This window comes from Pelophylax lessonae (genome assembly GCF_965119305.1).
Source record: "Pelophylax lessonae genome assembly, chromosome: 5".
Taxonomy (NCBI): Eukaryota; Metazoa; Chordata; class Amphibia; order Anura; family Ranidae; genus Pelophylax; species Pelophylax lessonae.
In genome coordinates this window covers 242,732,593-242,754,249 of record NC_138772.1, presented here as the reverse complement: position 1 = coordinate 242,754,249, position 21,657 = coordinate 242,732,593, and the positions used below count along the sequence as shown (strand labels likewise).

The window sequence follows — 21,657 nt, the reverse complement described above, 5'->3', positions numbered from 1 at the left end:
AACAGTGACATTTCTACAGTAATCAGTGCTATATATATGCACTGTTACTGTAAAAATACACTGGTAGTGAAGGGGTTAACTTTATTTGGGAGGGAGGGGCTGTGTGTGTCCCTAGGGGCGTGCTTTCTACTGTGATTGGCTGTGGCTTGAGGTGTAAGGACACTGATCAACGGATCTACATAGTAGATCCGTGTGATCACTGTCTTTACACCGAGGAGAATGACAGGCAGCTTGTTTACACAAGCCGCCTGACTTTCTCCCGACCCCCCCCCCGACGATCGCCGAGTGACCGGCGGACATCGGGTCCGCCAGTCACACGCGCGGGGGGGTCCGTGACCGCGCGGGAGCGCGCCTCCGCGGGTGCGCGCTCGTTTGCTCCCCAGAGCCTCACAGGCTAGCGACGTAGACCTACGTCGCTCTGCCTGTGAGGGGCTGACTGCCGCAGTAAATATACTGTGAGCAGTCGGCAAGTGGTTAATACATAGTAAAAAGCAGCACTATTGTTACAAGCAATGCTTGAACTCAAGTCATTATTGGGCTACACTGACCAGTTGAAAGAAGCATAAATCACATCTTGGAAATATAGGAGAAATATTTTAATCTCTCTTCTTAAATGTAAATAGTTATATTTACCAAGTAATGGCTTAAATGTATTAATTTAAACATGCATATGGTGCGCCACCATTCTACTTTTTCTATAGGGTCTTAATTTAACGGAAACATGCACTACTTTCCTATCATAGCTTCTTCGGCTCTCTTGAATTTTTTAAAATCTACTAGCAGTTCCCAATATTTTAAATATAACCACATTAGTCTACCATTTTCATGCTTATTGATATTCCACAATACTGCACAGTGAGTGTCATATTTAAAAATGTTTACCAAGCCTTCTGACATTTCTAATTCTACTGCTACTGGATTGGTTGCAGCTTTAACAAGCAGGTTTTTCTCAATTTCTAATCTTTCTTTCCTAGGTGCTACAAAACTACAGTAAATATTCTGTCTCTCTTTGAGGACTTCTTCAAATTCACTAAGTAAACATTTTGCTTTTAGCTGCCATTCTTTTTCTTTATCAAGGTAGCTTGTGTACAAAGCTCCTGCTGCTCCACTCTTTTGGGCTGCCTTGATTTCTTGCTTTAATTTGTCTTGCTCATGTTCCAGGAGCTTCCTTTCTTCAACTAATTTTTGACTTTGAGATAAAAGAGCTTTACGATAACTCAGTGTCCGGGTCTTTTCTTTTTCAAGCTCAATTTGCAAATGAGCCACTGTACGACGGTTCTCAACAACAATGTCTTTATATTTCATTTCCAAATCTTTTTGGAAATCATTCACTTTCTGTTCATACTCAAGTTTGGCTTTTCTAATTTGTTTTTCAGATTCCTTTGACCAGATCCATCCTGTAGTAAACAATAATTTTAAATGTATTAATTAGAAAGCAACAGGAAAAATTATACATTGCCATTATGGGTGTCATTTCTTACTCAAAGATGGCAAATGTATAGTATAGTTCCACTTTTGCACTCAGACTTCAGAAGACACTATTATATTTTTTTATGTGTTCCCATTCACACAGCATACCTGAAAATAATGAAAAAATTATTTTTGTCTTACCTGTAAACTCCATACATTAGACTCCAGTACAGGACAATGGCTTGATATTCATAGACCAAAAGTTATAGGCTGATACCTTCAGGTGATTGGACATGCCCCCTAGGCAATCTACCCCATTCTGTGAGCCCTCAGTTTTTAGCAAGCAATGTAGAGAAACACAGGAACAGAGGTGGTCCTGTTTCCTGTACTGTACGTTGTCATGACCCAGCCTTTCAGGTGGCAGAACAGACCAAAGGAACAGAGGTGGTCCTGTTTCCTGTACTGTACGTTGTCATGACCAGGGGCGTAACTACAGGGGTTGCAGGGGTTGCAATTGCAACCGGGCCCCATGCTCCAGGGGGGCCTGGACGGCTCCACTGTACACCTGGATAATAGGGGTGGTGGGGCAGCATGTAGAGAAATCACCGTCCTCTTTTTTTTTTTTCCTCCTGTAGCTGCAGGAGGAAAATGGAGGAGATTGGCTCCTCTTTATGCTGCCCCCGCCATTCCTAGTCATAGGCAACTGTAATAGTCAGTGACATTGTAAAAAAATAAAATAGAATGATAAAAAAAATAATACAATTAAAATACCAAAAAATAAAAACTACTGACCCCAGTGGGTGAACTTCCTGGATCGCAAAGGTCACACTTGCGACTGGGCCCTGGCATTCCACCACCGTCGGGAGGCCCCAAGATGGCAGGAAGGGGGCCCACTGCGGAACTTAGGAGAGTAAAGGGCCCCAGGATCAGTGGGAAGAGCCCCAGACTTGAAGGGAAGGGCCCCGGCCAGGGGTCCCTTCATGGTTTCTTGCACCGGGGCCCTGAAGGTTCTAGTTACGCCTCTGGTCATGACCCAGCCTTTCAGGTGGCAGAACAGACCAAACTCAGAGGGAAGACCAGGAGAAGATTGAAGCACTCCATGACCAGCGGAAGCGCTCATAGAGCAGTACTGGAAGGCATAGTCTCACAGGTTATTCTGTCATGCCATGTTAACATGAGGTGCATACTAGCACATTATTGCATAAACCACCAGGGGGCCCTTATAATAATAATAGAAAAAGGGGAAGTTTAATTCCCATTTAACCGGTTGCCGACCGCCGCACGACTATATACTGCGGCGGTCAGCCCCGGCCAGGCAGAGTGACGTAGCGGTACGTCACTAGCCTTCGCCGCTCTGGCGCGCGCGCGCGCGCACCCGCGGTCCCGCCGATGACTCGATTGGGTTCAGAACCGATCAGTCATCAGGTCCAGGCCAATCATTTTTGGTCTGGACCTGTTGATCGGTCCTGCCCAATCAGATCTCCCTCTAAGCCTGTGAAATGTAAACACAGGCTTAGAGGAGATGTGCCCTCCCCTCCCAACGGTCTTTTCGGATCCAGCGTGAGAGGAGAGCACATCTAATTGTAAGTACAGCACCAAGCACGTACATACACACTTAGATAGGCACATTTCACCCCCGATCGCCCCCCCAATTAACCCCTACAGCACCTGACACAACACACACTATATACAGCATATAGCATATACCTATATACCTGTATAAGTGTGATTTGTGAACAGGTGTAGCCCTTGCGACCCCCCCTTTTCCACTCAAATTACCCCCCACCCCCCCCTAATAAAGATTTAACCCACTGATCTCCCCTGACCCCCCCCTGATCACCGCCGTTAACCCCTACACCCTCTGTCACATCAGCACTAATACAAACGCAATATACGGTGTTATTGTATTTTTGTATTAGTGTGATTGTGATCAGAATTAGCGCAGGCGACTAAGTTTCTGTCCCAAGAAGGTTTAGGGTCCCCGCCACCCGCCCAATAAAGATTTAAGCCCCTGACCCCCCCCTGATCACCCCTACACCCCCTGCCATAACACACACCGTATACAGTATATAGCATTTTGCTATATACACGTATAAGTGTGATTTGTGGTCAGGTCTAGCGCTTGCGACCCCCTTTTTTCCACTTGAATTACCCGCCACCCCCCCCTAATAAAGATTTGAGCCCCTGATCTCCCCTGACCCCCCCCTGATCACCGCTAGTTAACCCCTACACCCTCTGTCACATCAGCACTAATACAAACGTAATATACTGTGTTTTTGTATTTTTGTATTAGTGTGATTGTGATCAGAATTAGCGCAGGCGACTAAGTTTGTGTCCCAAGGAGGTTTAGGGTCCCCGCCACCCGCCCAATAAAGATTTAATCCCCTGATCCCCCCCTGATCACCCCTACACCCCCTGCCACAACGCACACTGTATACAGTATATAGCATTTTCTATATACCCGTATAAGTGTGACTTGTGACCAGGTTTAGCGCTTGCCACCGTTCCTTTTATCCTTAGGATACCCGCCAGTCCCTCCCAATAAAGATTTAAACCCCTGATCCCCCCCTGATCACATCCCGTTAACCCCTACACCCTCTGTCACATTAGCACTAATACACACATAATATACTGTTTTTACTGTATTTTGTATTGGTGTCATTGTGACTTGAGGTTGCGCTAGCTAGCTAGTTTCTTTCCCAAAGGAGGTTTAGGGTCCCCGCCACCCCCCCCCCCAGATCCCCGGCGCATAGTTTAGAAGTAACCCCTTGATCACCACACACGCACGCACGCACCTACACTTCCATTTCTAGTATAGTGTTTGAACAGATCAATATCTGATCTGATCAGAGCTATACTAGCGCCCCCATAGTTTAGGGTTCCCAAAACGCGGTGTTTGCACGATCAGCACTGATTCCGGCCAGCACCTGCGTTTAACCCTTTCACCCAGGTAAGTGTAGTAATCAATAGATTACTGTCACTTACAAAAAACACAAGACACAAAACCGCTGTGTTAGCAGAGTCAGGCCTGATCCCTGCTAGCATTAGCAGTTTTTTTGGTAGCGCTTGAAATAGTCTTCGACAACCAGGTGCTTTTATTACCTGTGAGTCGCATCACTGTACGGGTAAATTTAGTTACCAAAATGTCTAAACGTTCGTACAGTGATGAAGCTATTTACAGTATGATGACCATGTCAGGTGAGAGCGATGGGGAAGCTTCACCGGCAGAATCAGGGTCAGTATACGAACCAGATGACAGCAGCGGCTCCCTGACAGACAGCTCCGACGACAGATGGGTCCCTGTTAGACCCAGGCGTACCCGACCCCATTCTGGTGTTGTTGAAATGCAGGAATCGCAGGGTGCTCGTATGGAGCAGAGTGTGGGTACTAGTGCCGCTCATCCTTCTGGCGACCTGGCAAGCGCCAGCGGCCTAGTACAACCTGGACCTAGTACAACCAGCACTGCAGTAAGACCTGGTGACGTGGCGAGTCCCCTAAGTGCAGTTGAAGCTGGTGCGGTGGCTAGCACAAGTAGTGGCCCGCAGCCACCGCGTATTCGAAGACAGGCCCGTAGAGCCCATAGTGCCCTCCCTGATGCGCTGGCATATCCCAATTGGCAACCCACTGATTCTACAGCGCCAGTACTTCCCCCATTCACCGCCCAACCTGGAATCCACGTGGAGACAGCTGGTTTTACGCCCCTGAACTTTTTTGAGCTGTTCTTCACGGAAGATCTTTTCAGATCTATTGTGGATCAATCAAATTTATATGCTCAACAATTTATCGCCGCCAACCCAAATTCGCACCTTGCCAGACGATTCGGCTGGAATCCTATAACGGTTTCCGAATTTAAGATCTTTCTGGGCCTTTCCCTCCACATGGGCATAACTAAACAAAGTGAATTGCGGCTATATTGGTCCACTAGCCCAGCTCACCATATGCGCATGTACTCTGCCTCCATGTCCAGGGGGAGATACGAGCAAATTCTGCGATTTATGCATTTCAGCGACAATGAAATCTGTCGTCCTCGGGGAGACCCTGCATACGATCGGCTCCACAAAATTCGGCCCCTCATAGACCACTTCAATCAGCGGTTTGCAGCCTTGTTTACCCCCGAACAAGTTGTCTGCATTGACGAGTCCCTGATTAAATTTACTGGCCGTCTTGCTATCAAACAGTACCTCCCCAGCAAGCGTGCCAGATACGGGGTCAAGTTGTATAAGCTCTGTGACAGGGCCACAGGCTATACAGTTAATTTCCGTGTCTATGAGGGAAAAGATAGCACTGTGGAGCCCCCGAACTGCCCAGACTACATAGGGAGCAGCGGTAAGATTGTTTGGGACTTGGTGTCACCCTTATCTGGAAAGGGGTACCATTTGTACGTGGACAATTTTTACACAAGCGTGCCACTATTTAGTCACCTGCTTGATTTACAAATTGGCGCATGTGGCACCGTGCGACCTAATCGCCGGGGCTTCCCCCAACGGCTTGTAAATTCCCGTCTTAGTCGGGGGGCGAGAGCCTGCTTGAAAACGGACAAATTACTTGCGGTGAAGTGGAAGGATACACGGGATGTTTATGTTCTGTCCTCCCTTCACGCAGACACGACAGTCCAAATCCCTACGGCAACTGGCGTTATGGAGAAACCCCTCTGTGTCCACGAATATAACCTTAACATGGGAGGGGTGGACCTTAACGACCAGCTTTTGGCGCCGTATTTAGTTGCCCGTAAAGCCAGACGCTGGTACAAAAAAGTGTCTGTTTACCTTTTCCAATTGGCTATGCTGAACGCCTTTGTCCTATACAGGGCGTCAGGACGAACTGGACCCTTCCGGGAATTCCAGGAAGCGGTCATCCTTGCCTACCTGTACCCAGGAGGCATGCCTGCCCAACTTCCCCTTCCAGATGCAGTGAGCCGGCTGCATGAGAGGCATTTTCCTTATGCCCTCCCGAGTACCCCTACCCAAATACGACCCCAAAGACGATGTCGTGTCTGTAGCAGGCGCGGATTTAGGCGTGACACCCGTTATTATTGTCCCAAATGTCCTGACCATCCTGGTCTCTGCATCGGGGAATGTTTTGAGCGCTACCATACACTAGTGGAGTATTAGTGTAGGGTACAGCACGACACAGTGTAGGGCACATAAACACAGGGTCTCGAAGGATGTTGGATGTCCATCGACATTTTGAGAGACCCAAGCTGGAAGAGAAGATCGCAGAAGATCGCACTCCCTCCCAAATCAAGAAATAAAGGAACAGTTAGAAAGTAAAATAAAAGGATCCAAAAACTGTTGTGGTGTCAGTAATTTTATATGTCCTTCTACTCCTTCCTACTATACTTTTTTCAATGTCCTTTGTTTGTTTTTTCATTCTTTTGTGACCTGTTTCTCTTGCAGGTAATTGTCGGCTACCACGCATTGATTTTATATATTCTGACACAAACAGCGTTTGCGCTCAGCATATATGGATACCTTTGCTGATAGCAGCTGTGGTGATTTTCTTATTTCAGCACTGCAGTTAAAATCTTATTTTGGTATATGTGGATAGCGCTGTGTATACCCATCATTAAATTCAGTGGGTGGTTGTTTGGGCGGTTAATGATGAGAATCCAAAATTTTTTGTTGTGTCAGTCATTTTATATGTCCTACTCTTCCTAATGTACTTTTTTTTAATGTACTTTGTTTGTTTTTTCATTCTTTTGTGACCTGTTTCTCTTGCAGGTAATTGTCGGCTACCACGCATTGATTTTATATATTCTGACACAAACAGCGTTTGCGCTCAGCATATATGGATACCTTTGCTGATAGCAGCTGTGGTGATTTTCTGATTTCAGCACTGCAGTTAAAATCTTATTTTGGTATACGTGGATAGCGCCGTGTATACCCATCATTAAATTCAGTGGGTGGTTGTTTGGGCGGTTAATGATGAGAATCCAAAATTTTTTGTTGTGTCAGTCATTTTATATGTCCTACTCTTCCTAATGTACTTTTTTTTAATGTACTTTGTTTGTTTTTTCATTCTTTTGTGACCTGTTTCTCTTGCAGGTCCCTCGTCGGCTACCATGCATTGATTTTATATATTCTGACACAAACAGTGTTTGCGCTCAGCATATATGGATACCTTTGCTGATAGCAGCTGTGGTGATTTTCTGATTTCAGCACTGCAGTTAAAATCCTATTTTGGTATACGTGGATAGTGTCGTGTATACCCATCATTAAATTCAGTGGGTGGTTGTTTGGGCGGTTAATGATGAGTAATACTACGCATTATTCCTGTGCTGATTTCTGATAGGTTCTCTTTTTTTCCGTTCAGCCCACAGGCTGCATGAAAAAAAAAAACCTATATGCCAAACAAGGACCAGCAATGTACTGGTACGTTGCTGGACTTTGAGTGGTTGTACCAGGATGATGCCTGCAGATTTAGGCATCATCTTGGTATCGTTTTTTACAGCCAGCGGTCGGCTAACATGTAAAAGCAATCCTAGCAGGTAATTGGCCGCTAGACTGCTTTTACATGCAGTGGGAGGGGTCTCCCCCCCCCCCCCCACCGCCGCCTTCCGCAGCCTTCCGTGGTTTTTCTCGGGCTCTCCTGTCCCACCGGTTAACCCGAGAGTGCAGCCGGTGGTTCAGTTATCTAACCATAGAGCTAATTGAAGATTAGAATGGCTCCAATCATCTCTATGGCCTAAGATGCCGGAGGCTACGAGCATTTCATGACTTCTTTTTCGCCAGAAATAAACAGGGCCATTGGGAAATTGGGAAAGTATTTTATCACACCAATTTTGGCGTGGTCAGATACATTAAGGTCAGAGGAGAGATCTAGAGTATAAAAGACCCCAATTTTTTTAAAAAAGAGTACCTGTCACTACCGATTGCTATCATAGGGGATATCTAAATTCACTGTGATAACAATAAAAATGATTTAAAAAAAAAAAATTAAAGGAAAGGTGTCAAAATAACATAAAAAAGCAAAAAAAAAAAAAAAAAAAAAAAAAAATTGAGCCCCCCCCCTTTCCCCCCGTGCTTGCACGCAATGGCACACGCAAGCGTTGGTCTAGTGTCATATGTAAACCGCAATTTCAGCATGCATGTGAGGTATCGCCGCGATCGCCAGATCGAGTGCAGTAATTTTTGCAGTAGACCTCCTCTGTAAGTCTAAAGTGGTAACCTGTAGAGACTTTTAAAGTTTTTAAAAATGTACGTACGTTGTTGCCGCTGCGCAGGCGTGCGCAATTTTTAAAGCATGTCATGTCAGGTGTCTATGAACTCGGCATAAGATCATCTTTTAAATTTTACCAAAAAAATTGGAATTATATAGTGTATTTGTGCAATAAATTAAAAAAAAATGTATTTTTTTCGCAAAAATTGCGTTTGGAAAATCTGTGCGCAAATACCGTGTGACAAAAAAATTTGCAACATCCCCCATTTTATTCTATAGGGCCTCTGCTTTAAAGAAATATATAATGTTTGGGGGTTCAAAGTAATTTTCTAGTAAAAAAAAAATATTTTTTCATGTAAACAAAAAGGCACAGAAAAGGCTTGGTTTTCAAGTGGTTAGAAGAGTGGGTGATGTGTGGATAAGATTGAGCATAAAATGCCGGGACAGTTCAAACACCCCCCAAATGACCCCTTTTTGAAAAGTAGACACCCAAAGCTATTTGCTGAGAGGCATGGTGAGTCCATGGAATATTTTATATTTTGCTACAAGTGTCGGGAAAATTATTATTTCTTTTTTTTTTGTTGTTTTTTTACAGAAAGTTGTCACTAAATGATATATTGCTCACACATGCCATGTGTATATGTGAAATGACACCCCAAAATACATTCTGCTGCTTCTCCTGAGTACAGGGATACCCCATGTGTGAGACTTTTTGGCAGCGTAGCTGTGTACGCGCCCCCGAAAACCAATCCACATCTTCAGGTTTTCTAATGGCGTAAATTGCTGATTTTACCCCTGACTACCTGTCACAGTTTCAGAGGCCCTGAAATTTCAAGATAGCACAAAACCCCCCCAAATGACCCCATTTTGCAAAGTAGACACTCCAAGCTATTGGCTGAGAAGCATGGTGAGTCCATGGAATAGTTTATATTTTGCCACAAGTTTCGGGAAAATAATTTTTTTTTTTTTTTTAACACAAAGTTGTCAGTAAATGATATAATGCTCACGCATGCCATGGGTATATGTGAAATGACACCCCAAAATACATTCTGCTGCTTCTCCTGAGTACAGGGATACCCCATGTGTGAGACTTTTTTGCAGTCTAGCCGAGTACAGGACCCCGAAAACCAACCTCCACTTTCAGGCTTTCCAAGGGCGTAAATTGTTGATTTCACTCCTGACTACCTATCACAGTTTCGGAGGCCCTAAAATTCCAAGATAGCACAAAACCCCCCCAAATGACCCAATTTTGCAAAGTAGACACTCCAATCTATTTGCTGAGAGGCATGGTGAGTATTTTGCAGCTCTCATTTTTTTTGGAAAATGAAGAAAAAACAGGAAAATGCATTTTTTTTCCTCTTTTTTCAATTTCCAAAACTTTGTGACAAAAAGTGAGATCTGCAAAACACTCAACATGCCTCTCTGCAAATAGCTCAGGGTGTCTACTTTCCAAAATGGGGTCATTTGGGGGGGTTTTGTGCTATCTTGGAATTTTAGGGCCTCCGAAACTGTGATAGGTAGTCAGGAGTGAAATCAACAATTTACGCCCTTGGAAAGCCTGAAAGTGGAGGTTGGTTTTCGGGGTCCTGTACTCGGCTAGACTGCAAAAAAGTCTCACACATGGGGTATCCCTGTACTCAGGAGAAGCAGCAGAATGTATTTTGGGGTGTCATTTCACATATACCCATGGCATGTGTGAGCAATATATCATTTACTGACAGCTTTGTGTAAAAAAAAAATAAATATATATATATATATATATTTCCCGGAACTTGTGGCAAAATATAAAATATTCCATGGACTCACCATGCCTCTCAGCAAACAGCTTGGGGTGTCTACTTTCCAAAATGGGGTCATTTGGGGGGGTTTTGTGCTATCTTGGAATTTTAGGGCCTCCGAAACTGTGATAGGTAGTCAGGAGTGAAATCAACAATTTACGCCTTTGGAAAGCCTGAAAGTGGAGGTTGGTTTTCGGGGTCCTGTACTCGGCTAGACTGCAAAAAAGTCTCACACATGGGGTATCCCTGTACTCAGGAGAAGCAGCAGAATGTATTTTGGGGTGTCATTTCACATATACACATGGCATGTGTGAGCAATATATCATTTACTGACAGCTTTGTGTAAAAAAAAAAAAAATATATATATATATATATATATTTCCCGGAACTTGTGGCAAAATATAAAATATTCCATGGACTCACCATGCCTCTCAGCAAACAGCTTGGGGTGTCTACTTTCCAAAATGGGGTCATTTGGGGGGGTTTTGTGCTATCTTGGAATTTTAGGGCCTCCGAAACTGTGATAGGTAGTCAGGAGTGAAATCAACAATTTACGCCCTTGGAAAGCCTGAAAGTGGAGGTTGGTTTTCGGGGTCCTGTACTCGGCTAGACTGCAAAAAAGTCTCACACATGGGGTATCCCTGTACTCAGGAGAAGCAGCAGAATGTATTTTGGGGTGTCATTTCACATATACCCATGGCATGTGTGAGCAATATATCATTTACTGACAGCTTTGTGTAAAAAAAAAAAAAAAATATATATATATATATATTTCCCGGAACTTGTGGCAAAATATAAAATATTCCATGGACTCACCATGCCTCTCGGCAAATAGCTTGGGGTGTCTACTTTCCAAAATGGGGTCATTTGGGGGGGTTTTGTGCCATCTTGGAATTTTAGGGCCTCCGAAACTGCGACAGGTAGTGCAGAGGTGACATGAACAATTTACGCCATTAGAAAACCTGAGAGTGTTGATTGGTTTTCGCGGTCCTGTACACAGCTAGGCTCCCAAAAAGTCTCACACATGGGGCATCCCCATACTCAGGAGAAGCGGCAGAATGTATTTTGGGGTGTCATTCCACATATACCCATGTCATGTGTGAGAAATTTATCTTTTAGTGACAACGTTGTGTAAAAAAAAAAAATTAAAAAAAAAAATTGTAATTTTCCCGAAACTTGTGGCAAAATATAAAATATTCCATGGACTCACCATGCCTCTCAGCAAACAGCTTGGGGTGTCTACTTTCCAAAATGGGGTCATTTGGGGGGGTTTTGTGGTATCTTGACATTTCAGGGCCTCCTAAACCGTTATAGGTAGTGAGAAAATGCAATGAAAAATGTACGCCCTTTGAAATTCTGATGGTGGTGATTTGTTTTCCGGCTCCCGTACACAGCTACGCTCCCAAAAAGTCTCACATATGTGGTATCCCTGTACTCAGGAGAAGCAGCAGAATATATTTTGGGGTGTAATTACACATATACCCATGGCATGTGTGAGCAATATATCATTTCAATGACAACTTTGTGTAAAAAAAAAAAATTTTTCAAACACCTGTGACAAAAAAATAAAATATTCAATGAGCTCAACATGCCTCTCAGAACATTCCTTAGGATGTCTACTTTCCAAAAAGTGGTAGTTTGAGGGGGTTTTGTACTGCCCCGCCATTTTAGCACTTCATGAAATGAGATAGGCAGTCAGAAATTAAAGCTTCGTAAATTTCAGTATTTACACCATAGTTTGTAGACGCTATAACTTTTGCGCAAACCAATAAAAATACGCTCTTTGATTTTTTTTTTGTCAAAGACATGTAGCTAAATATATTTTGGCCAAAAAAAATGACATAAATTGAGTATATTGGATATTTTTTAAAAGACAAAGTTGAAAATGTCATTTTTTTGCAAAATTTTCGCTCTTTTTTTATTAATATCGCAAAAAATAAAAAGCGCAGAGGTGATCAAATGCCACCAAAAGAAAGCTCTGTTTGTGGGAAAAAAAGGACGTAAATTTCGTTTAGGTACAGCATTGCATGACCGAGCAATTATCAGTTAAAGTCACGAAGTGCCAAGTTGAAAAAAGGGGTCTGGTCCTTTAGCAGCCAAATCCTCCGGGGCTTAAGTGGTTAAGAGTACTTAAAGCGGATTTCCGGCCTCAAAATCGAAAAAATCCATTTTGGGCCATCCGCTTGCTGAGGGTCACCTGAAAAAGAAATGGATGCTCCCAATTTTTTTTTTTGTTCACTTACCTTGTTTTAGAAGAAAATATACTCACCTTCCTTCCACTTCCTCCCTCTGCGGCTCACGCCGTCTCTTCCGGCTTGTGATGACTCCTGGGAGCTGAATGTCATCGCTCCTAGGAATCAATGCGCCTCGTCACTTCCGGTGCAGGCGCGGCATTCCCTGCTAAACAGCTTCTGGGTATGACCAGAAGTTGTGCAGGGACGCCGTGCCTGCACCGGAAGTGACGAGCGGGGCCGGTGCAGGGCATTCTGGGACTCCGACGTCACCGAAGAGGAGGCAGAAGAGGACGCGCTGGCTTCAGCTGCCCACACCTGAGATGGCAGCGCTGGAGAAGAAATTTCAAGGTAAGTATTTCTTCTAAAAGGTAAATGCGACCCGGGACAGTTCAGAGGCAATCCATTATGGAATACACTAGTCCTGACTGTCCCGGGGGTATTTTTATCTAAAATTCACCCCGAGGCCGGAACTCCACTTTAAAGTAGTTCTTCAGCATGTAACAAATAAATAAAAAGGATTTGTAGCTGCTGAATTTAATAATAGGACACTTACCTGTCCATGGATCCAGTACTGTTCTCATCCAGGATAGCCTTTGGATTCCCAGCATCGGCATCTTAAGTGTGGACAGGCTGCTGTGCACTGGTCCAAATCATTTGGTGGAGGGGGAATTATGGTGTGAGGTTGTTTTTCAGGGGTTGCACTTGGCTCCTTAGTTTCAGGGAAGGGAACTCTTAAGGCATCAGCATACCAAGACATTTTGGACAATTTCATACTCCCAACTTTGTGGGAGCAGTTTGGGGATGGCCCCTTTGTGTTCCACACATAGAGCTTTTAGGAGCTCCAAGTGGCATAGGCGTTTTACAGCTCCAAAAAAAACCCCAGGAACTGTGTGTTCTGGAGCTGCAGCTTCAAGCGTTAAGCCACATTATACGTTTTTTTTTCTTCCATTCAAAATCAATGGTTCCCTATGGGAGCCTATTGATTTGAATGGAAGTCGCACCGCAAGTCGGAACAGGATGATCCGACTTGCGGCACGACCTGCGCTGTGAGAATCTTGAGGGGGAACTCCACGCCAAAATGGGGGAAAAAACGGCGTGGGGTTCCCCCCCAGGTTCCAAACCAAGCCCTTCGGGTCTGGTATGGAATTTGAGGGTAGCCCTACGCCGAAAAAACGGCGTGGGGTCCCCCCAAAATCCATACCAGACCCTTATCCGAGCATGCAGCCCGGCATGCCAGGAAAGGGGAGGGGATGAGCGAGAGGCCCCACCTCCCCTGGATCATACCAGGCCACACGCCCTCAACATGGGGGGGGTGTGGGTGCTTTGGGGCAGGGGGGGCTCTGCACCCCCCACCTCAAAGCACCTTGCCCCCATGTTGATGAGGACAAGGGCCTCATCCCCACAGCCCTGGACCCCCCCCAGATCCTGGACCCCCTCCCTATGTGAATGGGTATGGGGTACACTGTACCCCTACCCATTCACCCCATAAAAGACAGTGTGTGTAAATAACGACAGAAGACGTTTTGGAAAGTTTATTAAAAATCTTAATCCCGTCTTCTCCCTCTCCGGTCTTCTGCTCTTTTGCTTCTTGTCTTCTCCTCTCCGGTCTTCTGCTCTTTTGCTTCTTGTCTTCTCCTCTCCGGTCTTCTGCTCTTTTGCTGTCCGCTCTTCTTGTCTTGTCTTCTCCTCTCCTCTCCGGTCTTCTGGTCTTCTGCTCTTTTGCTGTCCGCTCTTCTTCTTCCTCCGGTCCTCCTCTGACGACGTCTCCGCGATTATGCCGGTCTCCAGTCTCTGCAGCTTATTATATAGCCATTAGGGGCCGTTTTTTTCCCCATTTTGGCGTGGAGTTCCCCCTCAAGATTCTCACAGTGCAGGTCGCGCCGCAAGTCGGATTACCCTGATCCGACCTGCGGTGCGACTTCCATCCATTCAAATTAATAGGCTCCCATAGGGAACCATTGATTTTGAATGGAGGCAGAAAAAACACTGCTAACAGCTACTGTGGCCAAACGTGCAATAACGCTAGTGGAAAAAGCTACTGAAAGCACGTTTTTACAGCTGCTGTCTCCCGGCGTCAAGTAAACAGCTTTGGAGCACGTTTTTATGACGCCCTGTGTGCATGGAGCCTTAGTCTCACACGTCAGGTGGTGCTGTGGAGCAGAGGAGCAGAGCGCGGGATCAGAGGCTTACAGGGCGTGCAGAAGAGAGGAGTGTGTGAGGAGTGTGTGCATGACCGACCGCGTGTGAGTAACCCCCCCCCAGGACAGCAGCGGCGGGGAGCGGCGCTCGAACCCCCCCCCCCGAAGCAAAAGCGAGCGGGTCGGTAACCCCCCCCTCTCTTGTTGTGGGTGGCGAGCGGTGCAGTAAACCCCCCCCTTTTGCGGCGGGCGGCGAGTGGTGCGGAACCCCCCCCCAGACAGAGAGGGAGCAGAGGAGACTAGCGGAGCAAAGGCTGACCGGGAAGTGACAGAGGGAGGCGGGTGCAGAGCAGAGACTGACCGACTGAGGGAGAAATCACCGCCAGGAACTGCTAGTGACAGGCTTAAAGGGACACACACTAGGTAAGTAAGACTGGTGACTGAGATTGTACACTGACTGAGGGTGTAGTGTAGTACCTGAGTGTCTGTGAGTACCTATTACTACCTGAGTGTCTGGGAGTACCTATTACTACCTGAGTGTCTGGGAGTACCTATTACTACCTGAGTGTCTGTGAGTACCTATTACTACCTGAGTGTCTGTGAGTACCTATTACTACCTGAGTGTCTGTGAGTACCTATTACTACCTGAGTATCTGTGAGTACCTATTGCTACCTGAGTGTCTGGGAGTACCTATTGCTACCTGAGTGTCTGGGAGTACCTATTGCTACCTGAGTGTCTGGGAGTACCTATTGCTACCTGAGTGTCTGGGAGTACCTATTGCTACCTGAGTGCGACTGACCGGGCTGTGTGTCGGTGAGTGTTGTGCGACTGACAGTGTTGTGCGACTGACAATGTTGGGCAGCAGAGTGTTGTGCAACTGACAGTGTTGGGCAGCAGAGTGTTGTGCGACTGACAATGTTGGGCAGCAGAGTGTTGTGCGACTGACCGGGCTGTGCAGCAGAGTGTTGTGCGACTGACCGGGCTGTGCGACAGAGTGTTGTGCGACTGACCGGGCTGTGCGACTGAGTGTTGGGCAACTGAGAGTGTTGTGCGACTGACCAGGCTGTGCGACTGAGTGTGGTGCGACTGAATTGGGCTGTGAGACTGGGAGTGTTGTGCGACTGACCAGGCTGTGAGATTGTGAGTGTTGTGCAACTGAGTGTCAAGTGAGTGAAGCGGAGTACCAGAGGGTGAGAAGGTAGAGTTAGGAAGCCAGGAAATAGCCACATAGGATACACTTAAATCACTGAATCCCCATTAGATTAGATTAGTAGGTACAATGCCCGGTGGGTGTGGAGATGCGACTCGGTGTACATCTTGTGATATGTATGCGTTCCTCGGACATGTGATCGAGGGCGAATACAAATGCGCAAAATGTAAGCAAGTTGCTTCCCTGGAAGCTCAGGTCCTGAATCTAGGGAAGCAGCTGGCAACACTGAGACGAATGTCCATACCGGAGGAGAGCCAGGATCGTACCAGTCAGGTGCAGGCAGGGGTCTGCACAGAGGTAGGCGGAGTATCGGAGGTGCAGGCATCAGAGCAGAGTAGAGGGGTGACAGTTAGGAGGGGTAGAAGGGAACAAGGCAAGGAGGCTGATCCTGGGCTGGAGCACCCCAATAGATACGCCCCGTTGTGTGATGTTGGGGAAACCAGTCAGGGACCAGCATTGCTGGAGCAGAGCGACGCCCCTAGCTGCCAGGGGAAGAACTCCTCCAGTGAGGCCGGGAGAAAGGGAAAGGAAAGACAGGTGCTGGTGGTAGGGGACTCAATTATTAGAAGGACAGACAGTGTAATCTGTGACAAAGACCGTGTGTGCCGAACAGTCTGTTGTTTGCCGGGCGCTCGGGTTCGGCACATTGCGGATCGGGTGGACAGATTATTGGGTGGGGCTGGGGAAGACCCAGCTGTCATGGTACACGTGGGTACCAATGACATAGGCAGAGGAAGATGGAGAGTCCTAAACGATTTCAGGGACTTAGGCGCTAAGTTGAGGAGAAGGACCTCCAAGGTAGTATTTTCCGAAATACTACCTGTACCTCGAGCCACACCAGAGAGGCAGCGGGAGATTAGGGAAGTTAACGAGTGGCTGAGGAGCTGGTGTAGTAAGGAGGGTTTCGGGTTCCTGGAGAACTGGGCCAACTTCTCAGTCGGCCACCGGCTCTATGGTAGGGACGGATTGCACCTAAATGGGGTGGGTGCAGCCGTACTGGGTGCGAGGATGGCCACAAAGTTAGAGGGGCTTTTAAACTAGGGAATGGGGGGGAGGGTACAGATGTAGAATTAGCCAGTGGAAAGCAAGATTCAGAGGGCAGAAATGGGGGCATTAGCGGTAGGGTGTTTGGAGCTCCTATACCCAGGGTGGGTATGGGGAAAAATCACAAGAGCAGCCTAAAAACATCAAATGAGGATAGTTGTAACCGGTCAAAGTTACGAGGTTTGTATACCAATGCCAGAAGCCTGGCCAACAAGATGGGAGAGCTGGAGCTACTGATGTTTGAGGAGGACTTAGATTTTGTGGGGATAACTGAGACTTGGTTTGACAGCTCTCATGACTGGATGGCGACCATTCAGAGGTATTCCCTTTATCGCAGAGATAGAGAAGGTAAAAAAGGGGGAGGGGTATTTTGTATATTAAGAACAGTATACAGGTAAATATGAGGGATGATATTAATAATGGAGCTAAGGACGAGGCAGAATCCCTATGGGTAGAGCTGCAAAGGGAAGGCACGGTGGGGAAGGTAATATTGGGCGCATGCTATAGGCCCCCCCACCAGAGGGAGGAGGGGGAGGTGGACCTCATTTTACAGATAGGATTGGCAGCAAGGATGGGAAATGTCATTATAATGGGGGACTTTAATTACCCTGATATAGACTGGGCAGATGGAACCGCACACTCAGCCAAGGCTCGGCAGTTCCTAAATGTTTTGCAGGACAATTTCATGGGTCAGATGGTGAATGCACCGACAAGAAACAATGCGGTACTTGACCTACTGATTACTAACAATACAGACCTGCTCACGGATATAGAAATACAGGAGAACTTAGGAAACAGTGACCATAGGTCAATAAGTTTCAGTATTAATTACAGTAATAGGAAGCACAAGGGTAATATTAAGACGCTGAATTTCAAAAGAGCCAATTTCCCAAAACTGCGCTCACTGCTAGAAAATATCAATTGGGATAGAACCCTGGGAACAAAGAACACGGAGGAAAAATGGGAGTGCTTCAAGAGCATACTTAACAAGGGGATTGGCCAGTGCATTCCAAAGGGAAATAAATTTAAAAGAGCAAAGCTAAACCCTGGGTGGCTAAACTCCAACATAAAAATGCATATTAGTGCTAAAGAAAAGGCCTTCAAAAAATACAAGGCTGAGGGGTCATTGGCAGCATTTAAGCATTACAAAGTGTGTAATAAGAAATGTAAAGATGAAATCAGGGCGGCTAAAATAGAAAACGAGAGACATATAGCGGAGGAGAGTAAAAAGAACCCCAAAAAGTTTTTTAAGTATACAGTGGGTACAGAAAGTATTCAGACCCCCTTAAATTTTTCACTCTTTGTTATATTGCAGCCATTTGCTAAAATCATTTAAGTTCATTCTTCTTCCTCATGAATGTACACATAGCACCCCATATTGACGGAAAAACACAGAATTGTTGACATTGTTGCAGATTTATTAAAAAAGAAAAACTGAAATATCACATGGTCCTAAGTATTCAGACCCTTTGCTGGGACACTCATATATTTAACTCAGGTGCTTTCCATTTCTTCTGATCATCCTTGAGATGGTGCTACACCTTCATTTGAGTCCAGCTGTGTTTGATTATACTGATTGGACTTGATTAGGAAAGCCACACACCTGTCTATATAAGACCTTCCAGATCACAATGCATGTCAGAGCAAATGAGAATCATAAGGTCAAAGGAACTGCCTGAAGAGCTCAGAGACAGAATTGTGGCAAGGCACAGATCTGGCCAAGGTTACAAAAAGATTTCTGCTGCACTTAAGGTTCCTAAGAGCACAGTGGCCTCCATAATCCTCAAATGGAAGACGTTTGGGACGACCAGAACCCTTCCTAGAGCTGGCCGTCCGGCCAAACTGAGCTATCGGGGGAGAAGAGCCTTGGTGAGAGAGGTAAAGAAGAACCCAAAGATCACTGTGGCTGAGCTCCAGAGATGCAGTCAGGAGATGGGAGAAAGTTGTAGAAAGTCAACCATCACTGCAGCCCTCCACCAGTCGGGGCTTTATGGCAGAGTGGCCCGACGAAAGCCTCTTCTCAGTGTAAGACACATGAAAGCCCGCATGGAGTTTGCTAAAAAACACCTGAAGGACTCCAAGATGGTGAGAAATAAGATTCTCTGGTCTGATGAGACCAAAATAGAACTTTTTGGCCTTAATTCTAAGCGGTATGTGTGGAGAAAACCAGTCTCTGCTCATCATCTGTCCAATACAGTCCCAACAGTGAAGCATGGTGGTGGCAGCATCATGCCGTGGGGGTGTTTTTCAGCTGCAGGGACAGGGCGACTGGTTGCAATCGAGGGAAAGATGAATGCGGCCAAGTACAGGGATATCCTGGACAAAAACCTTCTCCAGAGTGCTCTGGATCTCAGACTGGGCCGAAGGTTTACCTTCCAACAAGACAATGACCCTAAGCACACAGCTAAAATAACGAAGGAGTGGCTTCACAACAACTCCGTGACTGTTCTTGAATGGCCCAGCCAGATCCCTGACTTAAACCCAATTGAGCATCTCTGGAGAGACCTAAAAATGGCTGTCCACCAACGTTTACCATCCAACCTGACAGAACTGGAGAGGATCTGCAAGGAGGAATGGCAGAGGATCCCCAAATCCAGGTGTGAAAGACTTGTTGCATCTTTCCCAAAAAGACTCCTGGCTGTATTAGATCAAAAGGGGGCTTCTACTAAATACTGAGCAAAGGGTCTGAATACTTAGGACCATGTGATATTTCAGTTTTTCTTTTTTAATAAATCTGCAACAATGTCAACAATTCTGTGTTTTTCTGTCAGTATGGGGTGCTATGTGTACATTCATGAGGAAGAAGAATGAAATTAAATGATTTTAGCAAATGGCTGCAATATAACAAAGAGTGAAAAATTTAAGGGGGTCTGAATACTTTCCGTACCCACTGTATAAACAGTAAGAAAGCGAGGCCAGAACACATTGGCCCCATAAAAGATGACAAAGGAAATATGGCCACTGAGGACAGAGAAAAGGCGGAAGTGTTAAATAATTTCTTCTCTTCAGTCTTCACAAAAGAATCGGGGGGCTACACAAACCTAGCTTGTAAGGCCGAACTAAACAACACACCTCAGGAAATACCGCCATGGCTAACAGAAGATAGACTTAAAACTAAACTAGAGAAACTCAACATAAATAAATCACCGGGACCGGATGGCTTGCACCCGAGGGTTCTGAAAGAGCTCAGCCAGGTGATTGCCAGACCATTATTCTTGATCTTTAAGCATAGTTTACAGACAGGTATGGTGCCAGCTGATTGGAAAAAAGCCAACGTGGTACCAATATTTAAAAAGGGGCCGAGATGTATCCCGGGTAACTATAGGCCGGTCAGCCTAACATCTGTAGTCTGCAAGATTTTGGAGGGGTTGTTAAGGGACCACATACAAGACTTTAGTAATGAAAACAGTATAATTAGTAGTAATCAGCATGGATTCATGAAAAATCGTTCTTGCCAAACCAATCTATTAACCTTCTACGATGAAGTGAGCTGCCACCTAGATAAAGGTAAGCCTGTGGATGTGGTGTATCTGGACTTTGCAAAGGCCTTTGACACCGTTCCCCACAAACGCTTACTGTACAAACTAAGGAAGGTAGGTATGGACCATAGGGTGAGTACCTGGATAGAGAACTGGCTCCAGGGGAGAATCCAGAAGGTGGTGATTAATGGGGAGTACTCGGATTGGGTGGGTGTGGAAAGTGGGGTCCCCCAGGGTTCTGTCCTGGGACCAATCCTGTTTAATTTATTCATAAATGATCTAGAGGAGAGGATATCTAGTACAATCTCAGTATTTGCGGATGATACTAACCTAAGCATGCCAATATCTTCTATGCAGGATGTGGAAACCTTACAAGCGGACCTGAACAAAATAACGGGGTGGGCAACTACATGGCAGATGAGGTTTAATGTTGAAAAATGTAAAGTAATGCACTTGGGGGCCAGAAACCAGAAAGCAAGCTACTCACTAGGGGGGGAACCTCTGGGTGAGTCTAGGATGCAAAAGGACTTGGGGGTACTGGTAGACAACAGGCTTGGCAGTGGCATGCAATGCCAAGCCGCTGCAAGCAAAGCCAACAGAATACTGGGATGTATAAAAAAGGGGATTCACTCCAGAAATAGAGAGATTATTCTCCCGCTCTACAAGACTCTGGTCCGGCCACATTTGGAGTATGCTGTCCAGTTCTGGGCACCGGTCCTCAGGAAGGATGTGCTGGAATTGGAAAGAGTCCAGAGAAGGGCAACAAAAATAATTAGGGGAATGGAGGACATCAGCTATGAGGAAAGACTACAAGCACTGAACCTATTCTCTCTGGAGAAGAGACGATTGAGGGGGGATATGATATCAATGTACAAATACTGTACTGGCGACCCTAGCATAAGGAACAAACTATTCAGAGCAAGGGAATACAATAAGACACGTGGCCACTCACTAAAACTAAAGGAAAGGCGGTTTAACCTTAAAATGCGTAAGGGGTTCTTCACTGTAAGAGCGGTAAGGATGTGGAATTCTCTTCCACAAGCAGTCGTATCAGCTGGGAGCATTGATAGTTTCAAAAAGCTATTAGATGGGCACCTTGGAGACCACAACATACAGGGGTACACAATGTACGGTTAAAAGCAAACACACACACATCATAGGTTGAACTGGATGGACTGATGTCTTTTTTCAACCTCACTAACTAT

General features: G+C 45.8%; 1 protein-coding gene across 1 annotated transcript in view; it reads right to left on the bottom strand.

The window, feature by feature from the left end:
- Positions 1–653: 653 nt before the first annotated feature.
- Positions 654–21,657, bottom strand: part of CCDC127 (coiled-coil domain containing 127) — a 133,120-nt gene continuing 112,116 nt past the window's right edge. Inside the window, exon 3 of the mRNA XM_082257991.1 lies at positions 654–1,397. Within this exon, the coding sequence (XP_082114117.1) occupies positions 727–1,397 (671 nt within the window). The 3' untranslated portion in view covers positions 654–726. The remainder of the gene's footprint in view (positions 1,398–21,657) is intronic.